The following is a 26,356-nucleotide window of genomic DNA, read 5'->3' on the forward strand; positions in this document are numbered from 1 at the left end:
TTTTGCAATGTCGTATGTGACTGAGTTGACACTGCGCCTGACGGGTCTGAGCTGAGTGCCACATGTGCAGATTCAAATGGTACCCATGTGGCCTCTATTGTGTAAAGTTTCTTGCTGATAGCTAACTAATGCAGTGTGAAGAGATTTTGATGCTGAGTTGTTGCAGCTCCTGTGGCAAGGTTCTACTAATAAGATAGTTTTGAGTCATGAATGGATTGGCAGCAGACTAGCATAAGTTTAGAATTAAAGATGTGAAGTGGATGTCGTGTTGCACTAAATATAGCAAAGTACCATTTGAGTGGCAACTTCAGGATCTGACATTGCTCTGGCAATAACAGCTGCGTGAACATGCAGTGAGATAAAACCGCAGACATAAGAACAGAACACTTTAACAGGATGATTTCTGTTAATGCAGATGAAGTGCATGGTGCCTGTAGATCTGTCCATCGTTATGAATTATTCAAATTGCTAACTCAAGTATGCAGACTGAAGGATCTTTTACCCTTTTCTAAGAAATAGTGCCACCTAGTGTCCTGCAAGCATAAGCACATGCATTAAAGGTTTTTACTGAAATTTACAGTTCTAAGCAACTCGTGTCAATCTGCCATATTACATTTCTACCTTTTTAAAAGTACAGTATGAATATGAAGTCTAGAATCGGCCAGCTCATACATCCATTTATTACTTATTGTGTGATAAAATTATTTTTAAAATCTTGGGCTAAAACTGAATAAATTTGAGCAACAAAAACATTTCTGTTTAGAAAGGACATTTTGCAAAAGTCAAGTTTATAAAAACTTTATTGATCATTTGAACAAGGTTAGTCGAAGAGGCCGAATCCCATGTCGTCATCAGACTCCTCAGATTCTTCTTTCTTCTCCTCCTTCTTTTCTTCTGCTGTAAAAAAAAAAAGTAGCTGATGTAATTTTGTTTTGTACATGTGGAATCACTTCAAAGTACTGTTTCAGCAAACAGGGAAAATACAACTTAGCTACACGATGACCCAACTAAAAGTCTAATTACACAACTTGCTTACTTTTACTTACCAGGTCCAGTGTGTGAGGTGCAAATCATGTATCAGAATACTTTTATGTTCTACGACATCAACTTAGTTTGGCACCCGTTTAATCATAACATACAATGCTGAGACAAGGTCTTTGTGTGCCAAGTAGTGACAAGCAAGGTGATAAGCTGAAATGCTTACCTGCAGCAGCAGGAGCAGCAGCACCGCCTGCGCCAGGAGCTGCAGAGCTGGCAACAGCTACGGCACCACCTGCTGGCATGCTGGCCAGCTTGCCGTAACCTGAGGACACAAGTTGGCAGACATAAAGCAAATGTGATAGCACTGACACGAGAGGTCAAAAAACATTTAATACTGGATATGATCTAGCAATTGCATTATATAGTAGACACTACATCTCTTTTCATATTACTAATGTGAAATTAACACCACCAACATTCAAGTTGATTTAAAAAATAAGTACATTTGTGAGCATCAAACCAGGAAATTATCCCCAATACTAACGCACCTATTCAATAGATACGAGTGATTGTGTAGCTCAAACTTTTTATAACAAAGTCTTCCATTCTACATTTGTAAGATATCCATATGAAAAAGTATTTTATGTGTCGATTGTCCCCGAATTAAAATATTTCAGGTCTTCAGAATGTATCAGACAAGTGCATGGGACTATTTAGTAGGAAGACAATTATTAGTGCCACTGCTATACTCATTTGTGGTCATAAACAAGTCCCTTTATGTCAAATGTTTTTGCCTTCTCTCAGTGCTAAACATCAGAAACAGGTTAAGACCTGCCATCACCTTTTTGGAATTGGAAGAACATATGGCCAAATTCATTTTAATAAAATGACAAGGTGTATGTTAGTGTAGATATTACTGTATAACTCCAAAGAGGCAAATACATACTTTTAACACAACTTTAATCTTAAGGTTTTTTTCATGAGACACAGGTAATAAAACCTCCACAAAATACACAATGGCACACTCACCGGAGGCAATCACCTCATCCACACTCTTGCCTTTGAGCTCGGAGATGACCTGTTTAAAAAGATCAAACTAAATCAAAATCTGAAACGGTAAGGTGGAGCAGCTGGTGATCAGAGTGCCGGTACAATATTGGAATCACAAAGACGATCAGGCAACTGTACCTTCTGCAGGCGTGTGTCATCAGCTTCAATGCCAACACTCTCCAGGATCTTCTTGATTTCTTTGGCATCTGGGTTTTCATTGCCACCCAGGGCAGAAAGCAGGTAAGCGGCAACGTAACGCATACTGAAACACAAGTTTTACCAGTAAATTAAAATGAATTACATGGATACATGTCAACACAAACTTTTGTTTGCTTAGTGCGTATGTACATATAAATATGCACATTCACACACCCTGCAGTCTATGTATAATAAAGTCATCTGAATCTGAATGTGTTCACTCCCAGGGTGATTCATATCTGCATTTTGGGTTAATGTAAAGTAGCCCACACAAATTAGTTTTTAAGTGGCAATTCCCAATAATAATAATAATAATATTCCCAAATATTCATCTCTTTCCTTATATTTGTTGATGTGCTTACAGGCATGCACATAGTTGGTCCTGGAGGTTTTACACGTCTCCCTGTTTCAACACACCTGATTCTTATTATGGCTCATCAACAGCATGGCATTAAACTCGGGAAAAGTCTGTGAATGACTTAACCATGTTTATCAGGGTGTTTTGAAACAGGCAAACACATGATTCCCAGAACCTACTTTACTGGAAGGTAGGATGAAGGACCGCATTACAATCAGTGTAAAAACATATATAGGCAGGCTTTGAAAACATTGGATAAAAAGTCCAATTGATATCATTGTAATATTTTAACTAAATATGTTTTTTTAAACTGGGGAAATATTAAGTTTGCAGACATTTTACTTGTTTATAAAATCCTTCATGGTCTGCCCCCCCTCCACTCAATGAGTTTATTAAGCAAAATCAAAACTCATCTACCAGAGGGGATTGTAAAACTGCATATAGAAAAAGAGCCTTTGGGCAGTCAGCCTTTTCCTATCGAGCAGCTCAAACCTGGAACACTAAACCTATACAACTAAGGAACATCACATCTCTATTCCTTCTCTAAAAACACAAAACAGTGGTTACTGGATAATCAAACATGCTGTCATAATCTGGTATAGGGCTCAGCTTATTGTTTTTATACCCGTTTGTGTGCTATAATTATTTTGTTGTTTGTCATTATTCGGACTGTCATGGTTTTACTAATAGTTTGTACTTTGTTTTAGGGTTTTAGTGTGTGTTTTTCAATGTTTTTACATATGCCATCAACCTGCCAGGGACTGCAGATGTAAATTAGCCTGTATGGCTAAATCTGGCACATTTACATGATGGACTCAAGTGCTCATGTTAATCAATGTGCGTAGTCCCTTTTAAACAAATACATAAAATAAGTAACTCTCCAATAGAAAGAGGTCAAAAGCATGTTCTTCTTGTGTTTCAACTTAATCACTTTGTCAAAAGTGTGCTATCAGAACTCTGCAGGATGTTCAACACATGTGGAGACTCTTCTACCCCGCTATCCTAGGCTAAGCTAACAGTAAAAGAAAAAGAGACATTTGTGTACCAAATTGAGGGTATACATAGTTTCAAACAGCAAGGAGTGGAAGAGTAGGTTATTTTGTGTGAATGATGGGGTTTTCTCCCGGCAGTTATCGCTTTATTTGTGATAAATGAGGACACTCACTTGAGCTAGGAACGAGCGCGTGTTCTCGTCGAGGCTGGTTCAGGCAGAAAGGAAGTGACGTCACAGAGGCGGAACGAAGAAAGCCTTTCTTCTTCTGCTGCTGCAGAAAAGTACATGAAAGCTTTGAGCAGTCCTGCTGCACCGGAGTGTGTTTACATCTTTCACAAGTAAAGTCTTCTTTCTTTAAAATGAAATGAAGAAATGATTCTACTTGCAAATTAGCAGAGGTGTCAAAAGTATTCACATTCATTACTCAGGTAGAAGTATAGATACTAGAGTTTAAAAATACTCCTGTAGAAGTTGAAGTATCAACTCAAGTTTTTTACTCAAATAAAAGTATAAAAGTACTGGTTTTAAAACTAATTAGTATAAAAGTAAAAGTAATATAAGGGGGGAAAAAGCCATTAAAGACAAAAGCCATTGAAAATGAATGCATCTTAGTCTTATGCAAATATGTTAAAGAACCATATATGTGTACTATTGAGCATGTGTCTCAGAGAGCAGGAGATATGATGACTAGTTGCCTATAAGTATTGTAATGGTGCAAAAAGTCAAACTTCAGAGGCATGTTATCATTTATCCTAACTTTTATTGGAATGTACATCCAAGTTTAGTTGCAGGAATCTGAGGGCAACGGATGTAAGAACAAAACTGGACAAGAACATCTGAAACAACCACAACCAAATTCACTCTATCCGGATGGAGCAATTTAACTGGATAGTTTTTTTTAAAGGCCGAAATGAAATAAAGTAACGAGGCTGTTTTTAAAATGTAAGGAGTAAAAAGTACAGATAATTGCGTGAATATGTAAAGAGTAAAAGTAAAAAGTCGTCTGAAAAATAATTACTCCAGTGAAGTATAGATAACCAAAATTTCTACTTAAGTAAGGTAACGAAGTATTTGTACTTCGTTACTTGACACCTCTGGTGTACCTAATGATGTAAAGTTATCTGAACATCCCCTGTATGAGCTAATAGACAAGTTAAAAACAAGGGGTGTGGTCACAACTATATATCAATATATTTCAAAAATGTCATATAAACTTAGATTAGCCCTAGATGCTATATGGAGAAGGGATATACCTGACTGGGACCCAAATTTCAACTGGAATGAAGTATGGACCAATATAACATCATCTTCCAGAAACCCAGATCATCAGCTTATTCATTTTCAATTTGTACACAGAACTTATTTAACACCTCGCCAGCTTTACCACATGAAGATCCTGGTTAGCTCTTTATGTACATATGCTCTCAGAATAAACCAGGAACCTTCATGCAGATGGTCTGGGAATGCCAACCTGTTGCAAATTTCTGGCAACAGGTTGCAACTGCATTATCCTCAATAACAGTACAGAATATTCCAATAAACCCTCAAACACTTATTTTAAATAATTTATCAACAATCAATACTTCACTATGTCAAAAACGAATTTTGCTTGCTGGCCTAACAGCAGCAAAAAAGATAATAGCAGTAAGATGGAAACCACCACACAACATCTCATTGGTCTCATCGCATCCCATTGGTATCTGACTTTTCTTGATATTATCCATCTGGAAATATCTACAGCCCGAATCCATAATGCAAAACAACTAAATATTTTATTTTGGTATATGGCAGCAGATTAAACTTGAAAGATGTATTTAAAATTGATATAGACTACCTTGTTGCAGCTATCCTTGTCCAGTTTTTGATATTATGTTTTGCCTTTGTTTTATTTTGTCCTTTGTTCTATTATCTTTGTATTATCTTTTTTTCTGTTTTTCTTTATTATCAATTGTTTTCATTGAATGCTTAGGTCCAAGGGGTGGGTTTGGAAGGGGGTGACAATATGTGTTAATGTTTGTTTAACATCATTGTGGATGCCACCGTTGATAATAAGAAAATCATGAAAAATAAATAAAAACATTTGATCACAAAAAAAAAAAAAAAATGTATCCCTGATTTTTTCCCCAAGTCCCCCTACCTAATTCAGTCGTGGGCATTGCTCATCCTCTGATAACCCCGGTAGAGCCCTGCACTGAGCTCAGGTCTCCTCCTTACTTGAGGAGTGAGCCTTTTGTAAGTAAAGTAAGTAAAGTCTTCTGCCCTGTGCACAAGTAACTATGGAGAAGTGCCGCACTTTATTTTTGCTGTTTGGGATTCCGACTTGTGAATGTAGCTGCTGTCCCTGGAGGATGCTGCCGAACGACATTTTGTTGTAGCTATAGGCTACTCTACAATTATAGATAGATAGATAGATCTTTATTGCCATTATCACTGTATACAATGACATTTAAAAGTGCTCTCCAGTCAGCGCATCATATAAAAAATAAAATAACTAAAAATAAATCAATAAAATGAAATAAAAATAAATATATATATCTAGACACATTCACCCCTCCACACATACATCAACATACGAACATTACAAGAACTTTCATCAACATACAATAATTTTTTTGTTTTTGCACATTAGCTCCTGTTTTTGTTAAGAGTGGTTTTTGCTGTTGGATAAAAGCTGTGTTTGAGTCTGTTTGTCCTTGTTTTCATGAGTCTGTATCTTTTCACAGATGGCAGCAGTTCAAACAGCGAGTGTCCGGGGTGTGAAGTGTCTTTTATTATATCTTGGGCTTTTTTCTGGCAAAGGGAGTGGTGGAGGTGTTCCAGTGTGGAGAGAGGGCAGCCGGTGATGACCCTCTGGAGGTCTTTCCTCTGAGCTGCTGTACAGCTGCTGTACCAGATGCAGATATATACGTCATAATGCTCTAGATGGAGGCTCGGTAGAAGGACACCAGCAGCCTCTGTGTGATGTTCTCCCTCCTGAGGATCCTGAGGAAGTACCGTCTCTGCTGGGCCTTTTTCAGCAGCTCAGAGGTGTTCACACTCCAGGTCAGGAGGTTCTCCTCCATGTGGACTCCCAGGTACCGGAAGTTGGCTACCCTCTCTACACAATCCCCGCTGATGATGAGCGGAGGAATCTCTGTCTTTTTCCTCCTATAGTCAATTACCATCTCTTTGGTCTTGGAGCTGTTCAGGAGGAGGTTATTGTCTCTGCACCACGACGACAGCCGCACCACCTCGTCTCTGTATACAGACTCATAATATATGATAATAAAGCTTCTTATTCTTATTAAAAAAGTAAAAACTGCTTACTTACTAAAAATCTCATACTTCATGGGTGCAATTCTCCCAACATATTTATGAACCATTGGTTGATTTTATTTGAGAACACTCAAGTTGCAATTGAGAATATATAAAGTTAACTTCTAAATACAAAAACTCTTTATTTACAGTTTATCACAAAAACCCTTTCAAAGAAGTAAAATAAATATAAAAGTAAAAAAAAAGTTTGTGCTCTAGACCATGGCTCATTATTTGTCAGCTTTATTTATCAATTTCCAGTCACATACACATATGTTGTATTTTATAATCATATAAAAACTTTCTCCTCCCCATTAACACTGCACATTTGTGAAACTACATCAGTTTACTTACCTCTTAGTAAGTGCCGGTTCTTGTCAGGCCCATATTTTCTTTGGAGTGCTGCCTCAAAGAAAACTCATATAAATGTTCTCTTTCTTGACTTATAGAATGAATGTGTGTGGACAAGAAACAGACTTCCTCTTCCTTTACGGCTGCTGCTTTGGCTCCTGCTGATGCTTCTTCCTTGGACCCTGCTGGTGCTGCATTTGCTCCGTGGTGTGACTGATTTCGGTTGCCAGAAATGAGGAAGTGAATCATCCACACATGTGCGTATGTGACGGATGGCATCAATACTGTGATACACAGCAGCTGTGTGTGGTGTCAAGCTGTAGCCTGAAGAGCCAGTTTTAATGAATTGGTCACGTGCAGTGCTTGGTTCCAGGTAAACAGCCCTGATCTGCTGCTGAGCTCCATCTACAGATTTCAGCACAGAATAATATGCAGTACATATACATCCAAATCTAATTACACGCATAGTATGGAGCAAATGCTTAATGAGAGTAGTAGTCTCAACACCAATAATTATTGATTATCTACAATGTTTGCTTCAAAAAGTTAACAAAATCAAGGTCAATTAGAATAAAACTTAAAAAAAACCCACCTGTATGTAATCCAGGAATGCATGTGAGTTTTCTTCCCTACACATCTCAGTCAAACGCAGGCATTATCAATAACATTAATTACTCCTACCTTTAATTGATGTAACTGAATCATCATTATTTAAACTGGTAACACATTCTCCTTTTCAACCATGGCAGATAAAAATAGTTTCTATTTTGTTAATATAATTATTAACAACAAAAAAACCTTTCCACTCCCTTTGATACATAACAGCGCAACATCAAACCTGCTCATTAGTGTCAGGTCGAGTCAATAAAATCAAGAAACTCTGTTAAGAAAGAATGACTGTGGAGTGCATTCTGCACGCGGTGTTCTTTCATCTTAGCAAGAAGCTGCTGACCTTGTTCTGGACAACAAACTTTAAAATGATGCATCTTATGTGCATCTCCATGCACACAGAAGTGACGATTCTTTGTCGACTAAAACCCCAATGGAGGATGCCAAGAAAACCCTGGTGCAGTTTGTAACTTTTGATGATGGAAGCAAGTAACATCATACTAAACTGCACTACTCAGTGGAAATCAGCTAAAAGGCTTCCAACATGTTCATAGTATTTGTTAACAAACATAAGACCTACTTTTAAGCAGGAAAAATAAGTTTTATTGTTGTTATATATCATGTTCTCCTGGCTGTATCTTTTGATGGTTGTTGTTGACATAAAAAAAATAAATTATAAAAGATATTGCAACAAGACGTTTCAAATTCAGAAATGTAAGCACAATTTATTGAGTATCTACTATTTGAATGTTCTACACAACATTTTAATTTCCACATCAATGTAACACATTAAATGAGATAACAAACCAGACAACACAAAATAAGATAACTCCATCTACAGGGATTAATATTAAATAAGCACCAACTAAAACATCTCACAACATTATCAAAATTTTAACAAATCTTACAAGTTTGGTCTTGGTCCTATAAAGAAAAGAAGATCAGTTCAGAGCTCAGAGGAGCGGAGCTGCTTTCAGACAGTTCATCTGAGTCTGAACTGTTCTTCAGACACGCTGTGGCGGCCCTGGTACACAGTCAAAATGGAAGTACCAATCATGCTGTTTTTAGGAAAATCACTTATAAAAACTGTGGAAAATATCAAAAGAAAATAATTATAAAAAATATTTTATTGAGCATTCTGATATGTAGACAAGGTAAAAAGTTGAAGGGTGCTTTCCAAATCAGACAATGATCAGTGACATTCAGTGGAAGCTGGGCCTGTGCAACATCAGAACCAAGACTTGTTACTTTTTCCTGATTTTCTATACACGTGTGCATGTGAGGAGTGAAACAATCAAGCTATCGATCAATTAGACAAAATTAAGGGACAGACTATACATAAATACCTTTATGTACACCAGACTCTGCTCCCAGTAGCTTAAGTGTTGGTCTCTAACCCCTCTTTGATGTCAGCATAAAGGTTGCCCTAATCCCTCTAAAAAAAATATTTAAAATGTTTCCACAAGCCTTCTGACAATCATTAACCACATTGCAGGGTTATTACCATGGGTAGATCTTCGCTGCAACTTCTCAGTGGTGTTTGATATGGCAATTTAAATGTGGAAAAACGCCGTCCACACTTCCCAATGTCATGCATGTGTGAGCACAATCCATTGGTGTTAAACATCTTATGTTACATTAGACATCTGGCTACAATTTTATATTTTTCAATAACCAACTGTACTAAAATTTTGCACAAATATGGATTATTTTCAGTTTGTAAATTATTTGCATAGATGATCAATTTACATCAAGTTTGTATGTTCAGCTTTCATTTTCTTCCACAGCTTACAGTTTGGCAGGATTGATTTGTAAGCATGAAACACAACTGGACCACATGATTCGCATGTATTGTAGTTTTTCTTAGGATATTCAAGTAATCTACAACTCAATAGAAGTTATCAATAACTTCCACAGATGCAGGTGATAACAATCTTGCAGATGAACCTGACATTCAAGGTAGCTGCATACAAAGAGATGGTGTAGACAATGCCAAAAACACCAGAGAATATATTAACTGATCAAATTTCAGATGCCTTGGGCAAGAAGACGGTTTTCAAGTATTTATGCTATCTATTATGGTACCAGATGCCAAAAAAGTAGTGTCCCATCTCTACAGATATGTATGACAAAACTCAAGCCTGCGGCAGAAAGCTCACCTGAGCAAGCTCGCCATGTACGGAGGCTACGGTCCTCATGCAGCCACCCCACGTTTGAGTCCTGGCCCATAAACCTTTGCTGCACCATTTCCTGTCTAATTACTGCTAATAAAGGCCACTAGAGCCATTAAAAAAAAGGAGGAAAAAAAAGAGCTGCAGTGAAGACTAATGCTATTTTATCCACAATCTAGTTTTTACATCATGTACATTAAATCTTCATTGCCATTGTAGTTCCTCAATGATGCCAGACTGGAAAATAGTATGGCTTAGTAGGCTAAAACAGTTCACAACATGCTAAACAAAACAATCAAATGTGAATTAATCTCTGAAAATCAATTTGTTCTGGAGATATTTTGCTGTCGTGCACAATGAATAATGAGATGTTCTAAACAAAAGTCCCTTTCTCTTCACCAAACAAGACAGAAAGGTCTAGATGTGCACTGATATTGTTATACATTTAGATCATACATTAGTTTCAAGCAAACTGTGACTTGCAGATTATTTATATTGATGTGATGCATGTGAGAGTAACAAGTTGGATCCGAACTCATTATGGATACGTTTGTCTAAGACTAATATTTAACAAGACACTTTCTCATCATATCATTATTAATAAAATACTTAAACATGCACTTCAAAAATATCCAATATTTTAAAGTGTAGTGATGTACAAGTAAACGTGAGTGCTTATGAGAGAAGTATATGGGAACGAGAACTATACCATTTAACGTTAGCCTCGTAAAAACATGCAAGATCAAACCTGATCATTTGACAGTATTGTGAAATTAAATGATTATTGTCATTCTCATTTCAACTTCTTAAATCAGTACATTGCACGGACTTAGATTTAATGTTGCAAAGACATTTGTCAGTGATAGGAAGAAAATAAGACATGTTGACACACAGATAAGAAGGCTTTAAATTATTGCTCAAATGTATTTAAGTCTGTAGGCTTTCTTCTGTTTCTGAAGTAAGTAGCTTTCTCCGAAAGGCCATATTCACATTTATTTACGTTTAGGTAGTCAAAGGACATTCTGATTAAAACGTGTCCAGTTTAGCAACCGTTATAGTTATAGTCTTTCAAATATTCATCAGATGAAGGCTTGCTTGTATGAGAGCATTTAATGAAATCATTTAATTATTTATTAATAATAATAATCCTTAATAATAATAATAATCGTTTTTGGAAGTCAAGGACGTCATTTTCTGGCTGATGAGTTTGTACGATAGTTAGCATGCCTAGTTGGGAAATCCAAAAAAACTAAACTTTGATGTTTCCCTTGAACGCAACAACATTCTCTTGATTTACACTCATTTCCTAAATCGATATTTATGACAACAATAATAATTAAAAAAAATAATAATAGTAATGATAATAATAATAATAATTAAAATAATAATAAATAAAAATGAGAAATTCTGAGTCATTCTTGAAGCATTTGTTCTAAGTCTGGTTTGACTGCTGAAAACCGCTGACCTTTACTGTCCCGTCACTGATGGAGGAAATGTTTGAGTGCAATCTTGACTAGACGGCACTGTCTGCTGCATTTAAGTAAACTGGTACTGTATATTTGCAGACTTGGTTTTTCCTAACGTCAAGAATTGTTGATTATTCTTTGCTTTTTTCTTTCAGATCAGGAGGGATGGACTTATCTGGCACATGCATTTTATCTCTCGGTTTTTATGGTAATTATATGAGGTATATGTATTAGTATCTCACATTTCAGTCATTAAGCAAGAAAGTAACATACATTAGTTCCTGATTTACGGTGTCAGTCTGAGGTTTACATACAGACATAATGGGCATGGTTTCCAAGGTGAGTATTTTAATTTCCTCTGGGTTTATTTTGTTGTTGTTTTTGATTTTTTTTAAACAGCACAGGGTCAGAAACACCCTTACAGCCACTTAAGTAATTAAATCAGTGGCGCTCTTAGTCCCAAAATGCCTCAATAATAATTTTACAAGGCTTTGCATTTCTTGTTAGCGACATGATTGACTACAACTGGTAGCTTCTTTTTGCCTACGTAAAAAAATATTTATTTGAGAGCAGTCACTGGATTGAATAACACAGAGTACGATGAGAAAGTCAAAGACCTCTGAGCAGATCTGAGAATAAGGGTTGCAGATCCAAACACGACAGAAATGCCTCTTATAGTCACTTGTAAAATAAACTCCCCATCCCACGATTGTGAGTCTAAATGAGTATGTGTACAGACAAATTATCCAGAGGTGACAATCATTCGGTCAAAACCTGAAAGGACATCCAATCTGACTAAATCCTGTATTGATCAGGCCTGCCACAGAGTGGGAGCTGCTGGAACATTGTCATGTTCAGGTCTATATCACTTTGGAGGTCTCGATGAAGGAGTTGAGCTTTGTACCTCCAAAAAAAATGAGGACGTAAAAAATAAATAAATAAAAATAAAGCAAGTTTTTCAAAGTCAGGCCCATGCCAGCACACCAACCAGTTTAAAGTGGAAATGAAACGTGCATGTTTTGGCACTGATAGTGGTTAAATATATTAAAAAAACGACTTTGTCTAAAATCTGATTTTTATAAATTGTGAAACCCATAGAAATAACACATTTATTTTCGTAGTTTCTATCTAGTTCTCTGGCTAGCGAGCCGCCATCTTGAAGTGACGTCGGTGCTTACGTCACGGGGTTGGTTGGTGCTTTGAACGCTCTATTGACAAGACAGGACAGCAAGTGGTTTTTGCGAAAGATCATGGATGAGGACGAGATTGAGAGGACTGTGGAGGTCAGCAACCCTATGGCCAGTGGCGAAACAACTCATCACCGAGCCCCGATGCAAGATCATTAAACCGAGCCCTGCCCATCACAATGTAAAACAGACACGCTGTGATTGACGCAATCTCACAGCAGATGCATCACCATTCAAATGACAACGGGCACTACTGACAGCTTTAACCCTTAACACAAGCACAGCGCAGATAGATATGTTTAAAAAAAAATCCCATATATAGCACATTATAACCAACAGCATAACGCACACAGTGCGCCGGTGTGCGACAGAACACCGGCAGTGCAACAGCTGAGAATAAACCCACACAGCGCGCAGATTGAAATTTGGTGGCACGGCGGAACACCACGAATAAAAACATCATAAACTCGCATAAACACAAACAAACTAGTGATAGACTATCACTATAACAAATATTAATAATAATGGGTCATTACTTACAATTAGGCTACAGTTTGACTTTCCGGGCCTTCCGCTGGGCAAAGTCATTAATAATTCCTGACAACAGTTCAACTCTCAAGCCTGATTTATGGTTCCGCGTTAAATCGACGCCGTAGGGTACGCGGCGACGCGCGCCGTACGGTGTGCGTCGCCGCGTACCCTACGGCGTAATCTGCGTTGGTGTAACGCGGAACCATAAATCAGCCTTAACTCCTTTCCTCTCCTCACTCGCCAACTCTTCCTCTACGCAAATATGGGTTACACATGCGCACTACACCGCCATCATCCGAGATCATCTATAAATTAAAAATTTTATTTAAACTAGATATATCTTTATAACCAGCCCATAACATTGATGTAAACACAAAAAAAAAAAAAAAAAAAAGTCCAAGCCCGCACGTCCCCAGGTCCTGCGCGTGCGGGCCCTGGACAAGTACTGAGTACTGGAGTACTGGAAAAGTAAATTAATTTGATCACGGTGATGATTGCACACCATGTTGATGGACGCAGGTGTTGCTGCAGAGCAGAGGTGAACTTTTTTGACCGTGCTGTGGAGTATAAAAGCCACGTTTTTTTTATTGTTGTTTGAGTGGAAAATGGACGTAAAACCCAGAGGCAGTTGGATGCATTTCGTTGTATTGGAAAACACGATCTGTAAGTAAATCATCTTTATTGGAAAAAGCGGACATTTTCATCATCGTGTGCAATAATGATTCATCACAAATAAGTGAAGTTAGCAACCAGAGGTAGCCTTTTTAATAGGCAAAAGGGGACACAAGACTTAGTTTTTTTTATTTTGGCGTAATTCCCTTGTTTACGAAGCAGTATGGTGTGGAAAAACGTAGGTTTTGGCTGAATTGCTTTGTAGCCCGGATGTTTATAATAGAGGTGGTTCATTTTTAATTTCTGACTGTCTTTTTGGCTGCTATATTGTATAGCTAAACTCTTCTGCTGCAGAGATGATATGGAGATCTAGGGGGAGTGTCTGTGCTGTCAGCGACAGGTGTTATGAGTGCTGTTGTTTGGAATGAAAGATGTGTTCAATGCGGGAGATGTGAAACTTTATTTCAGTGATGATGATGTCAAACAGCTAGGTTTCTGTGACTGATGTTTGTGAATACTGCCTTTGCGTTAGGGGCTATTACCTGTCTCTTCCCTGCCTCTTTGGTGCGTCTCACTGCTCTTTCCTTGCGGCGGACTGATGACTGATGTCAGTGTGTACAGGGCGGTCTGTAGAGCACCAGTTATACTCAGAGCAAGTACCAACCAACCCCGTGACGTCACGGCCAAGATGGCGGCGTCCGTGCTATGAAAGCTATAACGGGAGTTCTTTTTATTTTTTATTGTATTACGTTTTTCATGTTTATTACATAATTGGTGAATAGAGTGGATATCCATTTAGCAAATAATGTATACTTGACTGACTGCTTCATTTCCACTTTAACTAAACTCTACAAATTCAGCTAAGCAGTCCAAAATCTAACAAGAACGCTGCCTGACGTTTTTTGAAAGCTAACAAAAGTACAGAGAACTGTTTTGGATTCCCCTTTTATTTATTGAAAACAAAATTCTAAAACTTGTCCACCAATTTCTAGGATGTACTGTACATTCATTCTGACCCTGAGGAAAAAGTTATTCTCAGAATTTGTTAAAAGTCCAACATTTCCATGACATTTGATTTTTTTCCATTATGAGTGTATGTAAACTTCCCTGTGGAACTGTGAGTGATAACAAGTTAATCAGAAACCAAAACAGTTTGTCCTAACTGCCAAATGTGTGCTTCCTATGGTTTCCTTCTCTCATAAAATTGAATGTATGAATCTACAGTATGTGGTGGCACCATTGTAATTTCACAAGTTACTGAGACCCCATTACATCAAATAAAGTCGGTGCTGGGCTTAGAAAACTTAGCCCAGAGGAAAAACCTTCAAATTTACATGTTTTCTGTTTTCAAGTGACCGTACAGTGGTTACAGTTATTCAACATCTGATCTTCTTTTAACTGATATAAAATGTTGTCATGTCCTCCAAACTTCTCTATTCTGGACATGCCTGTAGACAGGCAATAATAATTAAACTGCATCTTTTGAAGTTTCTGCAGTTTAAGGGTTTTATATCAAATAAAAATTGTTTTAGACTAATAAACTCAAAGTATGTTGTATTTTCAGTCACAAAGATTGAATCACCAATACTAAACTTTAAATAACCAAAAGAAAAAACAAGATTAGTTGACAGTACATAAGATAAATGTGTTTGCCCTGAGGCACTTGATAGTGGCTGTGATTTAATAACAAAAAATAACTACCCCACCCCCCCCCACACACACACTCACACACTACCTTTCCTGTCAAAGGAGTCATACAGTTTTTCTCAAAAGTATTCAAAGTTGCATTCAAATTGTCAATTCAGAAATAATGCACATGGTGTGACTCTCACTGACAATCGTCATCATTGTAGTGTTCATCTAGAGTTTAGTGTCTGGTACAGTAACAATGGCAAATATCAAAAATGCTACAGAGGTGGAGAACAATACATCATGTATGACGAAGATCTACAAATAAAATTAATTATATCTTTTATAATTGGGAGGGCAAAGAGATGAGAGGGAGAGACCAGAACAGATGGTCAGAAAGCTAGAGGAGGAGAGACATGGAAGCTGGGCATCAACATGGAGAGAAAAAAAAAAAAAAAAAAAAAATCCTACTGAGGATAGTTGTTCTGTTGCCGGCGCTTCGCTGACCTCATTTTCTCAAAGCGTGATTCCATTTCCTCAAGGACTTTGGGGGTGTACCTCACTACCAGCTTCACTGTGCCCTGAGCTGCTTTGAGGAGTTCCACAGCTTTCTCATGATGTTCACCTTCAACACTCTGGGAGACGAGGAAAACAACAGATTTAATGTACAATACCTTCAGTAAGGGACATGACTAAGAATCTCGAGTTATTATATAATGATACAAAGCAGCTGTTAAGATCAAAAAGTTATGCATTAACCTTGAAGGAACAGAGACATTGTTTTGTTGTTTTTTTAATTGGTACAGAAGTGAAAACTGCTCCAATATAAATGTGACACAAATATAAAATACTGAATAATAAGAAAAAGCAGACGTGTCGATTATTAATGCACTATTTCAATTTGCAGTGTTGTAACATTTCTGATTTAAAATTTTACTGTATATTGAGAATGTGAAAACAAGGAAAAAATATATGACACATTTTTGAATGCACAAATATTTGGAGAAAGTCTGTGCTTTGTAACTCAGTGTTGATCCCTTGAAAACACATTTTTTAGACAGTTAGGAACCAGAAACTAACACTTTGTTCTCAATTTAAAAGCGTAATCTTGGACTTCTTGTTTATTTACTTAAGTTTATTTTACTGCACAGATTAGAGAATGTGGTTGGGATTAAAAGGACAGTTCTAGGTTGGTTTATATCATATCTATCTGACAGATTCCAGTTTGTTCATGTACACGAGGTTTCTTCAGAACAGACGAGGGTCTGCTATGGTTTTCTGCAGGGTTCAATGCTAGGGCCAATCTCGTTGAATGCAGAATTATGGCATAAACCTTCATTGCTATGCTGATGATACGCAGCTCTATTTGTCTATGAAGCCAGATGAAACAGATCTTAAACTTCAGGCAGGTCTTAAGGCTGAATTATGCTTCTGCGTCAAAACGACGCCGTGTCTACGGCGTGTGGTTTTTGTACACGCAGAGGACACGCCGTCACATGCGCCGTCAGTGACGTGCACCTCCCGAAAATTGTAACTACGCGTCGAGGAGACGCCGACCACACGCAGACGGAGAGGGCTGTGATTGGTTCGTTTGAAAGCGAAGCATTTCCGGTTTCCGGTTTGAAGCAGTAGTGAACTTCCAGGGCTTTTTTCTTCGTTTATATGTGATTTTTTTTGTTTTTGTTTTTTGCACAATAGTTGTCCTTATTTCTTTGATTTACTGTGACCGGAAAAAGTCGGATAAACCATTCAGAAAAAGATCGCTAACTAGTGGCCGCGGGGGGTACTGCACCGCGACCAAATGGAGAGACGGAGTACTCTGAACGATTCGTGACGGCGTCACGGGTGCGCCGTGTGCTCTGCGTGTTTGTGACGCAGAACCATACCCGCACCTTTAGGGACATCAAGGACTGGATGTCCACTAATGGAACCCCTTGCTTAAACAAGATATTGATGGCTTCTTCTGGGTGGTCTGTGGCTACTAACAACTGAATTAACTTCCATTTTTTTTTTCTCAAAACTGATAGTGTATTAACATTCAAACTAAATATAATTTATCTTCTGTCCAGGATGTTATAGATAAAGATGTACACGGACGTATAAATTACAAACAAAAAGGGCAGAGACTGAAACAGAGGTGTGAGTCAAGCATCAAAGTAATCACGCTTGTGTAAGTTATGATTCTTTAATTGAACGTACCACCCCGTTAACAGAGAGAAGCTGATCGCCTCTTTTCAGGCCTCCATGGCGGTCGGCGATGCCTCCTGGGATGATCCTTGAGATGTAAATAGGCGAGTTCTGCTCCTTTCCACCCATTATATTGAAGCCCAGGCCTTCTTCTGTCTTCGGCAGCTCCACAACTCGTGGATGTGAGTGTCCTTCACTTGCTGCAAAAGCTGCCACTGTAGCCTATAAACAAGCAAACCATGTCTTCAGCCTTTTATTGCAATCAACGAATGTTGTGAACTGTTCAAGAAAAGTGTGATAGAAAAACCTTTATTGAACAAAACATCTGAAATTCATATAAAAGAAAATATTTGGTCAGTGGCAGAATTTTTCTGTATAGTCTGAACTCCTCTCACAGTCCAAAAACATGCCTGTTAGGCTAAATGGTGATACTAAACTGTCCATGAGCGTGAGCATGTGTGACTGGCTGTCTATACGTGGCAACTTGTCCAGGGTGTACCCTTGCTTTTCACTCGAGGACAACTGGGATAAGCTCCAGCACTTCCCCATGACTTATAGGAATAAGTAACTATAAATGATGCATGTGTCATGGATCCACAATGGCTGCATTACACATGTCTCAACTGTATTGCAGGTGCTTTCTCTCAAGAGTTTCGTTGTGGTGTTTATTTTTACACCCATGAATTAAAAATGACGGCAGTGGTTTTCAGAAAAATACAGTCAAAATATTTGACATGATATTGACCTTTATCAACAACAATACACATTCAATTGCAGTATAGTGTGTAGCCAATATGTGTGAAGCCAATATAAAGAATATATTTACAGTTTGGACAATATTTTTTTCTGAATTTCCAAGTCTCAAATTACAATTTGGTCATTTCTTTTGTCTTCACTTTTCAATTGATATAAAGCAAAATCTGTGCATTTATTACCATTAGAAAAAGCAAAGGTTATTTTCAAAAAAAGATTGTGTAGGCAACTGAACCACAAACAGAAAGGTTCCCATAGTGAGTACACACATACAGCCGTGACGCATTGATGCAGTATTCATAATATTGTACATTAAGTCTGTAGTATCAATATTACACATGCAACGCACACCCCATGTCATCGATGGGAAGCCAGCCTCAGAAAGTAACTGATTTTGGTTTACCTTAGCTGTGGCGTTGGCCCTGACCTCAGGACTGCTGGTTATATCCACAGTTTCATACACATGCTCATAAACCTGAAAAGAAAGAACACAAAATAAACAAACTGAACAAAATTAAATACCAGTAAAGTGGACAGACTTCCATCCTTCCAAAAAAAAAAATGCCTCACTTCTCTGACAGCATTACAGAATTCACTCTGCAAGACCCTCTGCAGCGCCTGAAGCTTCTGAGGAGGCACCTCCCCTGTCCTCTGGAGTTTATCAAGCAGTTCAATTGCACGGTTGATATCTGTCAACAGAAAAAAATACACCACCATCAAATCTTTGGAATCCATATCTGCCAGTGCAGAAAATTCAAAACAGCAATAATTTCCTGTGCGTGAATGTCAGTAATCAGTGTCAACAAATACAAGCCAATTGAGTTGTTTTATATTAATCCAAGACTGACCTTGTATTAACCGCACTAAAATTGTTCAGAATTATCCTGATGGCTCAAAACACATTTGCCAAAATAAATATAATTTTTTTTCCTGGTTTATAATGAAGTCATTTTAAGTTTACTACATTTTCTGACACTGCAATTGAGCTGCACAACAGTTTTATGTACAACAGCACCCTCTGTTGCCCTGGAAGATCAAAACGTATATGATGGTCAAGATGTTGCTTGCAAAACACTCTACTTATTGGTTTAAATAACATTAAAAAAAATGCTCCAACTACTTTGGATGAAAATAAATTAATACATTTAATGGATTATCAGTTTTATAAATATTTCAGCTTGAAGTTAATATGCCTATTAAAAACAAATAAAAACAAAACAAGTAGACAAAAAACATACATATTTATTAAGTCCTACAAGGTCAGGTTGGCCGTTTCAAACGTAAATAAAGCATATATAACCAAGGACTGCATAAAGTAAATTCTTAAGTCAACGTTTTTTAAACAGCATTTGAAGTTTTAGGAGTTTATGGCCCAGTAATGGTTTGACAATCGGAACAAAGTCAATTTTGTGAGGAAATTGTGGAGTGACTCTGTGGAACAGTTTGGAGCAGGAAATGAAACAAAGTACTAACATAAATCTGTTTTAAAAGAGATACAAAAAATTATTTATAAACAGGTATATGGAGGAGGAAAGGGGTTAACGAGGAGTGTGATAAACAAATAAAATATGGAAAAAGGTATATTATACTTGCTTAAGATATGTTTAGATATTTATGTGGATTTATGTAGTATATATTATATGTTGAGAGGGATAGTTAGAATTATGTAATATATTAGGTATGTAGCATAAATATATATTTATAGGGATATTTATGTAGTTTATATAGGGTATATTTATATAGATTTATATAATATTTGTATTTTCTATATATTGATATAATATGTATGTAATATTTATATTTTCTATATACTTATATGGATAATTATGTAGTAACAGGCATGTTTACGTAGTATTTATATAGACTATATTTATATTGATATTGTGTAGATATAATAATAACAATAATGTAAATTCATAGAGTTACAAAGGGGTAGGAACTAAGAAAAAGTGTATATGTCTTCCTACTCCTTTTTTGGAACATATGTGAATATGAAGATGTTACTGTTTATTTTTATTATATACATGTTTGAAATAAAAAATTCATTCATTTATTCATTCAATTAAGTGTGTAGATGATTTCTTGTCAATTTAACACTCCTCTGCTGATGCCCAGGGTATCATACGTGTTAATAAAAGCTATGGATTAACTTTACACAGTATTTTGGTCCTTGAAAATAATCTTATTAACACTTTAACTAGCAAAATTGCGTTTTGTTGTATCATCTCATATCAAATGACACAGGGCATAGTTTTACTGGGAAAATATATACAATTATCATTTTTCTGTATAGGTTTACATTTGTCCATCTGATTTACGAGTCTAGGTAGTTGCTGTGGCTGTTAATGATCAGCTGTTAATGATCAGCTGTTAATGATCAGCTGTGAATGAATGAATGAAAATATATTTATTTCGGTCAGGTCATTCTTAATGTAGACACCAACTGAAAGTATTAGTTCACATAAAAAAAAAAGAGAGACCTAACCGAAAAGGAATAGGCTGAAGCTATTGCTTATTTACGCCTACCCTTCTCACATGATCAACTTATTCAGATCGCAACATACAAAACATAATAAAAAAAAAAAAATCATATTGTTTACACAATCCCGAACATAATTCCGTAATAGTATCATCTACTGGATCCCTCATATTTTTCAAACACATTAAACTTAAACAAACGTTTGAATGCATGAATCGAATGGCACATCTTCAATTTTTCATCAAGTGCATTCCATATATTTACACCCCTTACAGTAATACATTGATCTTTAATTTTAGTCCTAGACTTTGGTTTTTCAATCATATGTTTCCTTTGAAGCTCATATCTACTTACTCTTATTTTAAACATGCTTACAATTTTACTAGGTAACAATCTGTTGAACACTTTGTACATTATCAATGCTATTTTGTATTCCACTAAATCCATGAATTTAAATGCCCTTAATTTAATAAATAATTCATTTGATGGTTCTCTATAACTTGATTTTGTGATAATCCTTACCGCTCTTTTTTGAAGAATAAAGATCGGTTTAGTATGGGTAAAATATGCACTCCCCCATATTTCTAAACAGTATGTAATGTAGGGAATAGACATACCGTAGTACAATACAACATATATAAACCACGCTGGTTCAACATATCTTTTACCTTGTATAATATGGCTATCGATTTAGCTAATTTAGATTTGACATGATTAATATGCATCTTCCAATTTAATTTATGATCAGCTGTTAATGATCAGCTGTTAATGATCAGCTGGCAACTTTAATCACAAATATGGTGACTTATTTTGTAATGTAGAAGTAGATAAAACACATCTGCTTATTTTAGTGGAGCGAGGACGAACACGCCCAGAAATAGAGTAAAATACTTTAGTTTCGTGACACATGTCCTGTTAAGAGATATTTTCGTTCATTAAACTTCAATCACGACCTCCTGTCATCAGCCACTCAGCTAACAAGCAAACACAATAATATAACCAAAAACATGTCACAAATATGCTAAATCGAAGATCGAAAGTCCTCATTAAGGAAAGGTAGTCCGACTGAGCGTGAGAATAATCAGAGAAAATGAGCCCAGATTTGTGTAGCCGATGCTAACCGCGCTAGCCCGTATCACAACAAACGCAGCTAGGCGGCTAATTAACGTCACCTCTCTCCAGTCGCACGGGCTCCCCGAGTGATGCCATGGTGGAAACGAAGGGTCGTTGGTTCTCAGATAATTATTACGCTCAAAGGGAGTGAAAAGCAGTGAATTTGGTAGCCCCGACTATCGTCCCGCGGGCTTAACTGAGGCGATAAACCAGATTAGCAACGTTAGCTCGGCTAGGCTAGCTGCCAGTGTCATGATGCGTTCACGTGAACTCTGTAAAAACCAAAACCCATCGACTTTAGTCAACAACAGCGGGCTTTTCGATTTAATTATATACGGCGTCTGCATCTTTATCCATTTGTATTCATGTATTAATACAGCAAATGTTTCAGGAAAGACAGGGCAGATATGAATTAAGGGAACCAATTAATTTTAAATTACTGTCATGTAGAACTGCAAGCAAAAAAATGTGCATTTCAAACAGTGGAGTGAGGCTATGGAACAGTCCAACATACTGATTAAAAAGCAAATACAAAGAAATTATTTTTGCCAAATACAGGGAAGAGGAGACATGAAGTAGTGAAAGATTCGTGTTCGTTTGTCTGGCGAACCATAAGAAAACTAGTGGAATATAATCAAGGTTAATACAAGCTTTTAATATGTACAACCAAGTACAAGGTTTTCCGGCTGGAGGTACACTTCTCTCAGACCACGGTGGGTAGGAAAGAAATGCACACTGTGGTCATCAGCCTAGTTGAATTTATACTAAAAAGGGGGCTGTTCTTTGCAAATGAATTTCATTGGTGGAGCCAGCTACGGGAAAGACCCCGTGTCACTTCTATCTCCTTTGTTATTTCTCTCACCTGGGGTGCCCACCCAGAACACAGATAAGACCCCCCAATGCTAAACCACCTATTTCCCCCCAATGGTCAACAATGGTATGCATATTGTATTTAACCTGTAGTCCAGTGTTTCCCAACCTCGGTCCTCAAGGCCCACTGTCCTGCATGTTTTAGATGTTACCCTGCTTCAGCACACCGTGATACAAGTGAAGTGGCTGTGTCATCAACAGAATTGTGCAGACCTTGATGACAAGCTAATTAGGACCATTAATTAGAATCAGGTGGTTGGGAAACACTGCTCTAGTCTACCCGTAACACCAGGGGGTGGCTCCGTGTCTTGCTAAATACGAGGTTACTTTAAATATAAAGAGAAAGCCCACCAATGTTAGAAATTCTTTGAGCTTTTAACAATTTCATGAAATCCTAACAATTGTGATTGTGTGGGGATTCAGCATAATGTACAAACCGGATTCGGTTGAAGTTGGGAAATTGCGTAAAATGTAAATAAAAACAAAATACAATGATTTGAAAATCCTTCTCAACCTATATTCAATTGAATACACTACAAAGACAACATATTTAATGTTCAAACTGATAAACTTAATTGTTTTTTGCCAAATAATAATTAACTTAGAATTTCATGGCTGCAACACGTCCAGTAGAAGTTGGGAAAGGTGGCAAAAAATACTGAGAAAGCTGAGAAAAGCTCATCAAACACCTATTTGGAACATCCCACATGTGATCAGGCTAATTGGGAACAGGTGGGTACCATGATTGGGTATAAAAGGAGCCCCCCCAAACATGCGCAGTCATTCACAAGCAAGGATGGGACGAGGGTCACCACTTTGTCCACAACTGCGTGAGAAAATAGTTGAACAGTTTAAGAACAACATTTCTCAATGCAAAATTGCAAGGAATTTAGGGATTTCAACATCTACGGTCCATAATATCATCAAAAGGTTCAGAGAATCTGGTGAAATCACTGCACGTAAGCGCCACGGCCGGAAACCAAGACTGAATGACCGTGACCTTCGATCCCTCAGACGGCACTGCCTTAAAAACCGACATGAGTGTGTAAAGGATATCACCAAATGGCGGAAAACTTCAGAAAACCACTGTCAGTAAATACAGTTCGTCACTACATCAGTAAGTGCGGGTTAAAACTCTACCATGCAAAGCAAAAGCCGTTTATGAACAACATCCAGAAACGCCGCCGGGTTATCTGGGCCCGAGCTCATGTAAAATGGACTGATGCACAATGGAAGTGTTTTGTGGTCTGATGAGTTCACTTTTCAAATTGTTTTTGGAAACACTGGACGTCGTGTCCTCCGGACCAAAGAGGAAGCGGAACCATCCGGACTGTTATCAACACAAAGTTCAAAAGCTGCATCTGTGATGGTATGGGGGTGCATTAGTTCCCAGGGCATGGGTGACTTACATTTCTGTGAAGGAACATAAATGCTGAAGAGTACATACAGATTTTAGAGCAACATATGCTGCCATCCAAGCAACGTCTTTTTCATGGACGCCGCTGCTTATTTCAGCAAGACAATGCCAAGCCACATTCTGCAGGTGTTACAACAGCGTGGCTTTGAAGTAAAAGAGTCCAGGTTCTCCCCTGGCCCGCTTGCAGTCCAGACTTGTCTCCCATTGAAAATGTGTGGTGCATTATGAAGCGTGAAATACGACAGAGAAGACCCCGGACTGTTGAACAACTGAAGTGGTTCATCAAGCAAGAATGGGAAAGAATTCCACATGAGAAGCTGAGAGAATTAGTCTCCTCTCTTCCAAAACGTTTATTGAGTGTTATTAAAAGGAAAGGTGATGTAACGAAGTGGTAAACATGCCCTTTCCCAACTTCTACTGCACGTGTTGCAGCCATGAAATTCTAAGTTAATTATTATTTGGAAAATAAAATAAAGTTTATGAGTTTGAGCATTAAATAGGTTGTCTTTGTAGTGTATTCAATTGAATATGGGTTGAAAAGGATTGTCAAATCATTGTATTTTGTTTTTATTTATATTTTACACAATTTCCCAACTTCAACCGAATCCGGTTTGTACGTATATGAAATGGTATATATAATAATTATTATATTGTTTATGATAAGATGTGTGTATGTGTATATATATGTATATATATATATATATATATATATATATATATATATATATATATTATTTATAATTGCTCTGGTAATAACAGGTATAATTTTTTGATAACGTAAAGCTTGTTGTTTTATTTTTTTCTTATTTTAATTTTCAAGCTAAATTGAAGTAGAAACAAGGGGTAGGACCCAATAAGTTTTTTACTTCCTCTTACTCCTTTTCGGGCATGAAGGTCTATTTCCCTTTGATTTAGTTTAATGACTGTTTATTTGTATTCTTTTTTGTTTTGTGAAATTGTTTTTTGTTTTTTTTTCTGTATGCTCGAAATATGATTTAAATTTAAATTATTCAAATCATTTTCTATTTCAAATATAGTCAGCAGACCGGAGTAGAAAAAACTCATGAGTGAGTGCAGTCAAAAGTTATCATTTTTTCTCCCACTTTTCATCAGTTTGAATCTGTTGAAAACTGATGAAACTGAATTTGGTTTAACCTTACAAATGTGTGTTTTTGATTTTTTCTTGTTGAGGAAAATGAATATGGTTTGTACGACGGAGTATTAGGGCCAAACTAAGACAAAAAAAAAGGAAATTACGAAAATAAAGTCATAATAATATGAGAATAAAGTCGTAAAATTACCAGAATAATGTCATAATGTAGCGAGAATAAAGTCGTAATATTTTGAGAATAAAGTCGTAATATTTTGAGAATAAAGTGGTAATATTACGAGAATAAAGTCGTAATATTAAATATATTATAAATATATAAATATAACTTCACAAGATGCTCAATATTCCTTATTTTAACACAGGGAGAAGATGCTCTTCCTGTTAGAGTTTTCATAAATTACCATGTTATTACGACTTTATTCTCATAAATTACGACCTTATTCTCGTGATATTACGACTTTATTCTCATAAATTACCACTTTATTCTTGTAATATTACGACTTTATTCTCATAAATGACCACTTTATTCTCGTAATGTTACAACTTTATTCTCGTAATATTCCGACTTTATTCTCATAATATTACGACTTTATTCTCATAATATTATGACTTTATTCTATTACGACTTTATTCTCATAATAGTATGACTTTATTCTATAACGACTTTATTCTCGCAACATTATGACGTTATTCTCGTAATTTTACGACTTTATTCTCATTATATTATGACTTTATTCTCGTAATTTCCAAATTTTTTTGTCTTAGTTTGGCCCTAATACTCCTCCGTAGGTTTGAGGCATCTGCAAGAAGGAATCTCTTTTACATAACACCTCTCCTTAGCTTGGCCGATATCAGACAGAACGGTCAACTCATCATACTTCGTCTCCAGTTTCGGTCAAACCAGTTAAGGTGGAAGGATACAAAGGTCATGACCCCTGCAACCTCTACGGGGTGTTAAAAAAAGTGCTGCCCTGTGTGTACAAAAGACCCATGGA

General features: G+C 36.9%; 2 protein-coding genes across 3 annotated transcripts; both read right to left on the bottom strand.

Annotated features, from left to right (window-relative positions):
* Positions 1 to 782: 782 nt before the first annotated feature.
* LOC133420489 (large ribosomal subunit protein P2-like) lies at positions 783 to 3,845 on the bottom strand. 2 transcript variants are annotated; one of them, XM_061710190.1, is made up of 5 exons: positions 3,753 to 3,845; positions 2,170 to 2,293; positions 2,011 to 2,059; positions 1,205 to 1,303; positions 783 to 894 (listed from the first exon to the last, which is right to left on the bottom strand). In XM_061710190.1, the coding sequence occupies exons 2-5, from the start codon at positions 2,290 to 2,292 to the stop codon at positions 821 to 823; spliced, it is 345 nt and encodes a 114-aa protein (XP_061566174.1). In that variant the 5' UTR covers position 2,293; positions 3,753 to 3,845; the 3' UTR covers positions 783 to 820. The 2 variants fall into 2 exon arrangements, with proteins under 2 accessions (XP_061566174.1, XP_061566169.1); XM_061710185.1 differs by having other exon boundaries at positions 783 to 897.
* Positions 3,846 to 15,107: 11,262 nt separating this feature from the next.
* LOC133420504 (protein lin-7 homolog C) lies at positions 15,108 to 22,213 on the bottom strand. Its single transcript, XM_061710202.1, has 5 exons — positions 22,023 to 22,213; positions 18,942 to 19,060; positions 18,775 to 18,846; positions 17,631 to 17,840; positions 15,108 to 16,066 (listed from the first exon to the last, which is right to left on the bottom strand). Exons 1-5 carry the CDS (start codon positions 22,057 to 22,059, stop codon positions 15,899 to 15,901), a joined length of 606 nt encoding a protein of 201 aa, XP_061566186.1. The 5' UTR covers positions 22,060 to 22,213; the 3' UTR covers positions 15,108 to 15,898.
* Between the last annotated feature and the right edge of the window lie 4,143 nt (positions 22,214 to 26,356).

Source organism: Cololabis saira, chromosome 2 (genome assembly GCF_033807715.1).
Source record: "Cololabis saira isolate AMF1-May2022 chromosome 2, fColSai1.1, whole genome shotgun sequence".
In the NCBI taxonomy this organism is placed as follows: Eukaryota; Metazoa; Chordata; class Actinopteri; order Beloniformes; family Belonidae; genus Cololabis; species Cololabis saira.

Bases quoted from the DNA above. Each gene is read 5' to 3' on its own strand.
- LOC133420489 (XM_061710185.1), bottom strand. From the start codon at position 2,292: ATGCGTTACGTTGCCGCTTACCTGCTTTCTGCCCTGGGTGGCAATGAA. The intron at 2,060-2,169 runs GTACAGTTGCCT...CTTTTTAAACAG, and splicing joins ATGACACACGCCTGCAGAAG to GTCATCTCCGAGCTCAAAGG. The intron at 898-1,204 runs GTAAGCATTTCA...TTTTTTTTACAG, and splicing joins TGCTGCTCCTGCTGCTGCAG to CAGAAGAAAAGAAGGAGGAG.
- LOC133420504 (XM_061710202.1), bottom strand. From the start codon at position 22,059: ATGGCATCACTCGGGGAGCCCGTGCGACTGGAGAGAG. The intron at 19,061-22,022 runs GTGACGTTAATT...TTCTGTTGACAG, and splicing joins GCCCGTGCGACTGGAGAGAG to ATATCAACCGTGCAATTGAA. The intron at 17,841-18,774 runs GTAAACCAAAAT...GCTTGTTTATAG, and splicing joins GGGCCAACGCCACAGCTAAG to GCTACAGTGGCAGCTTTTGC.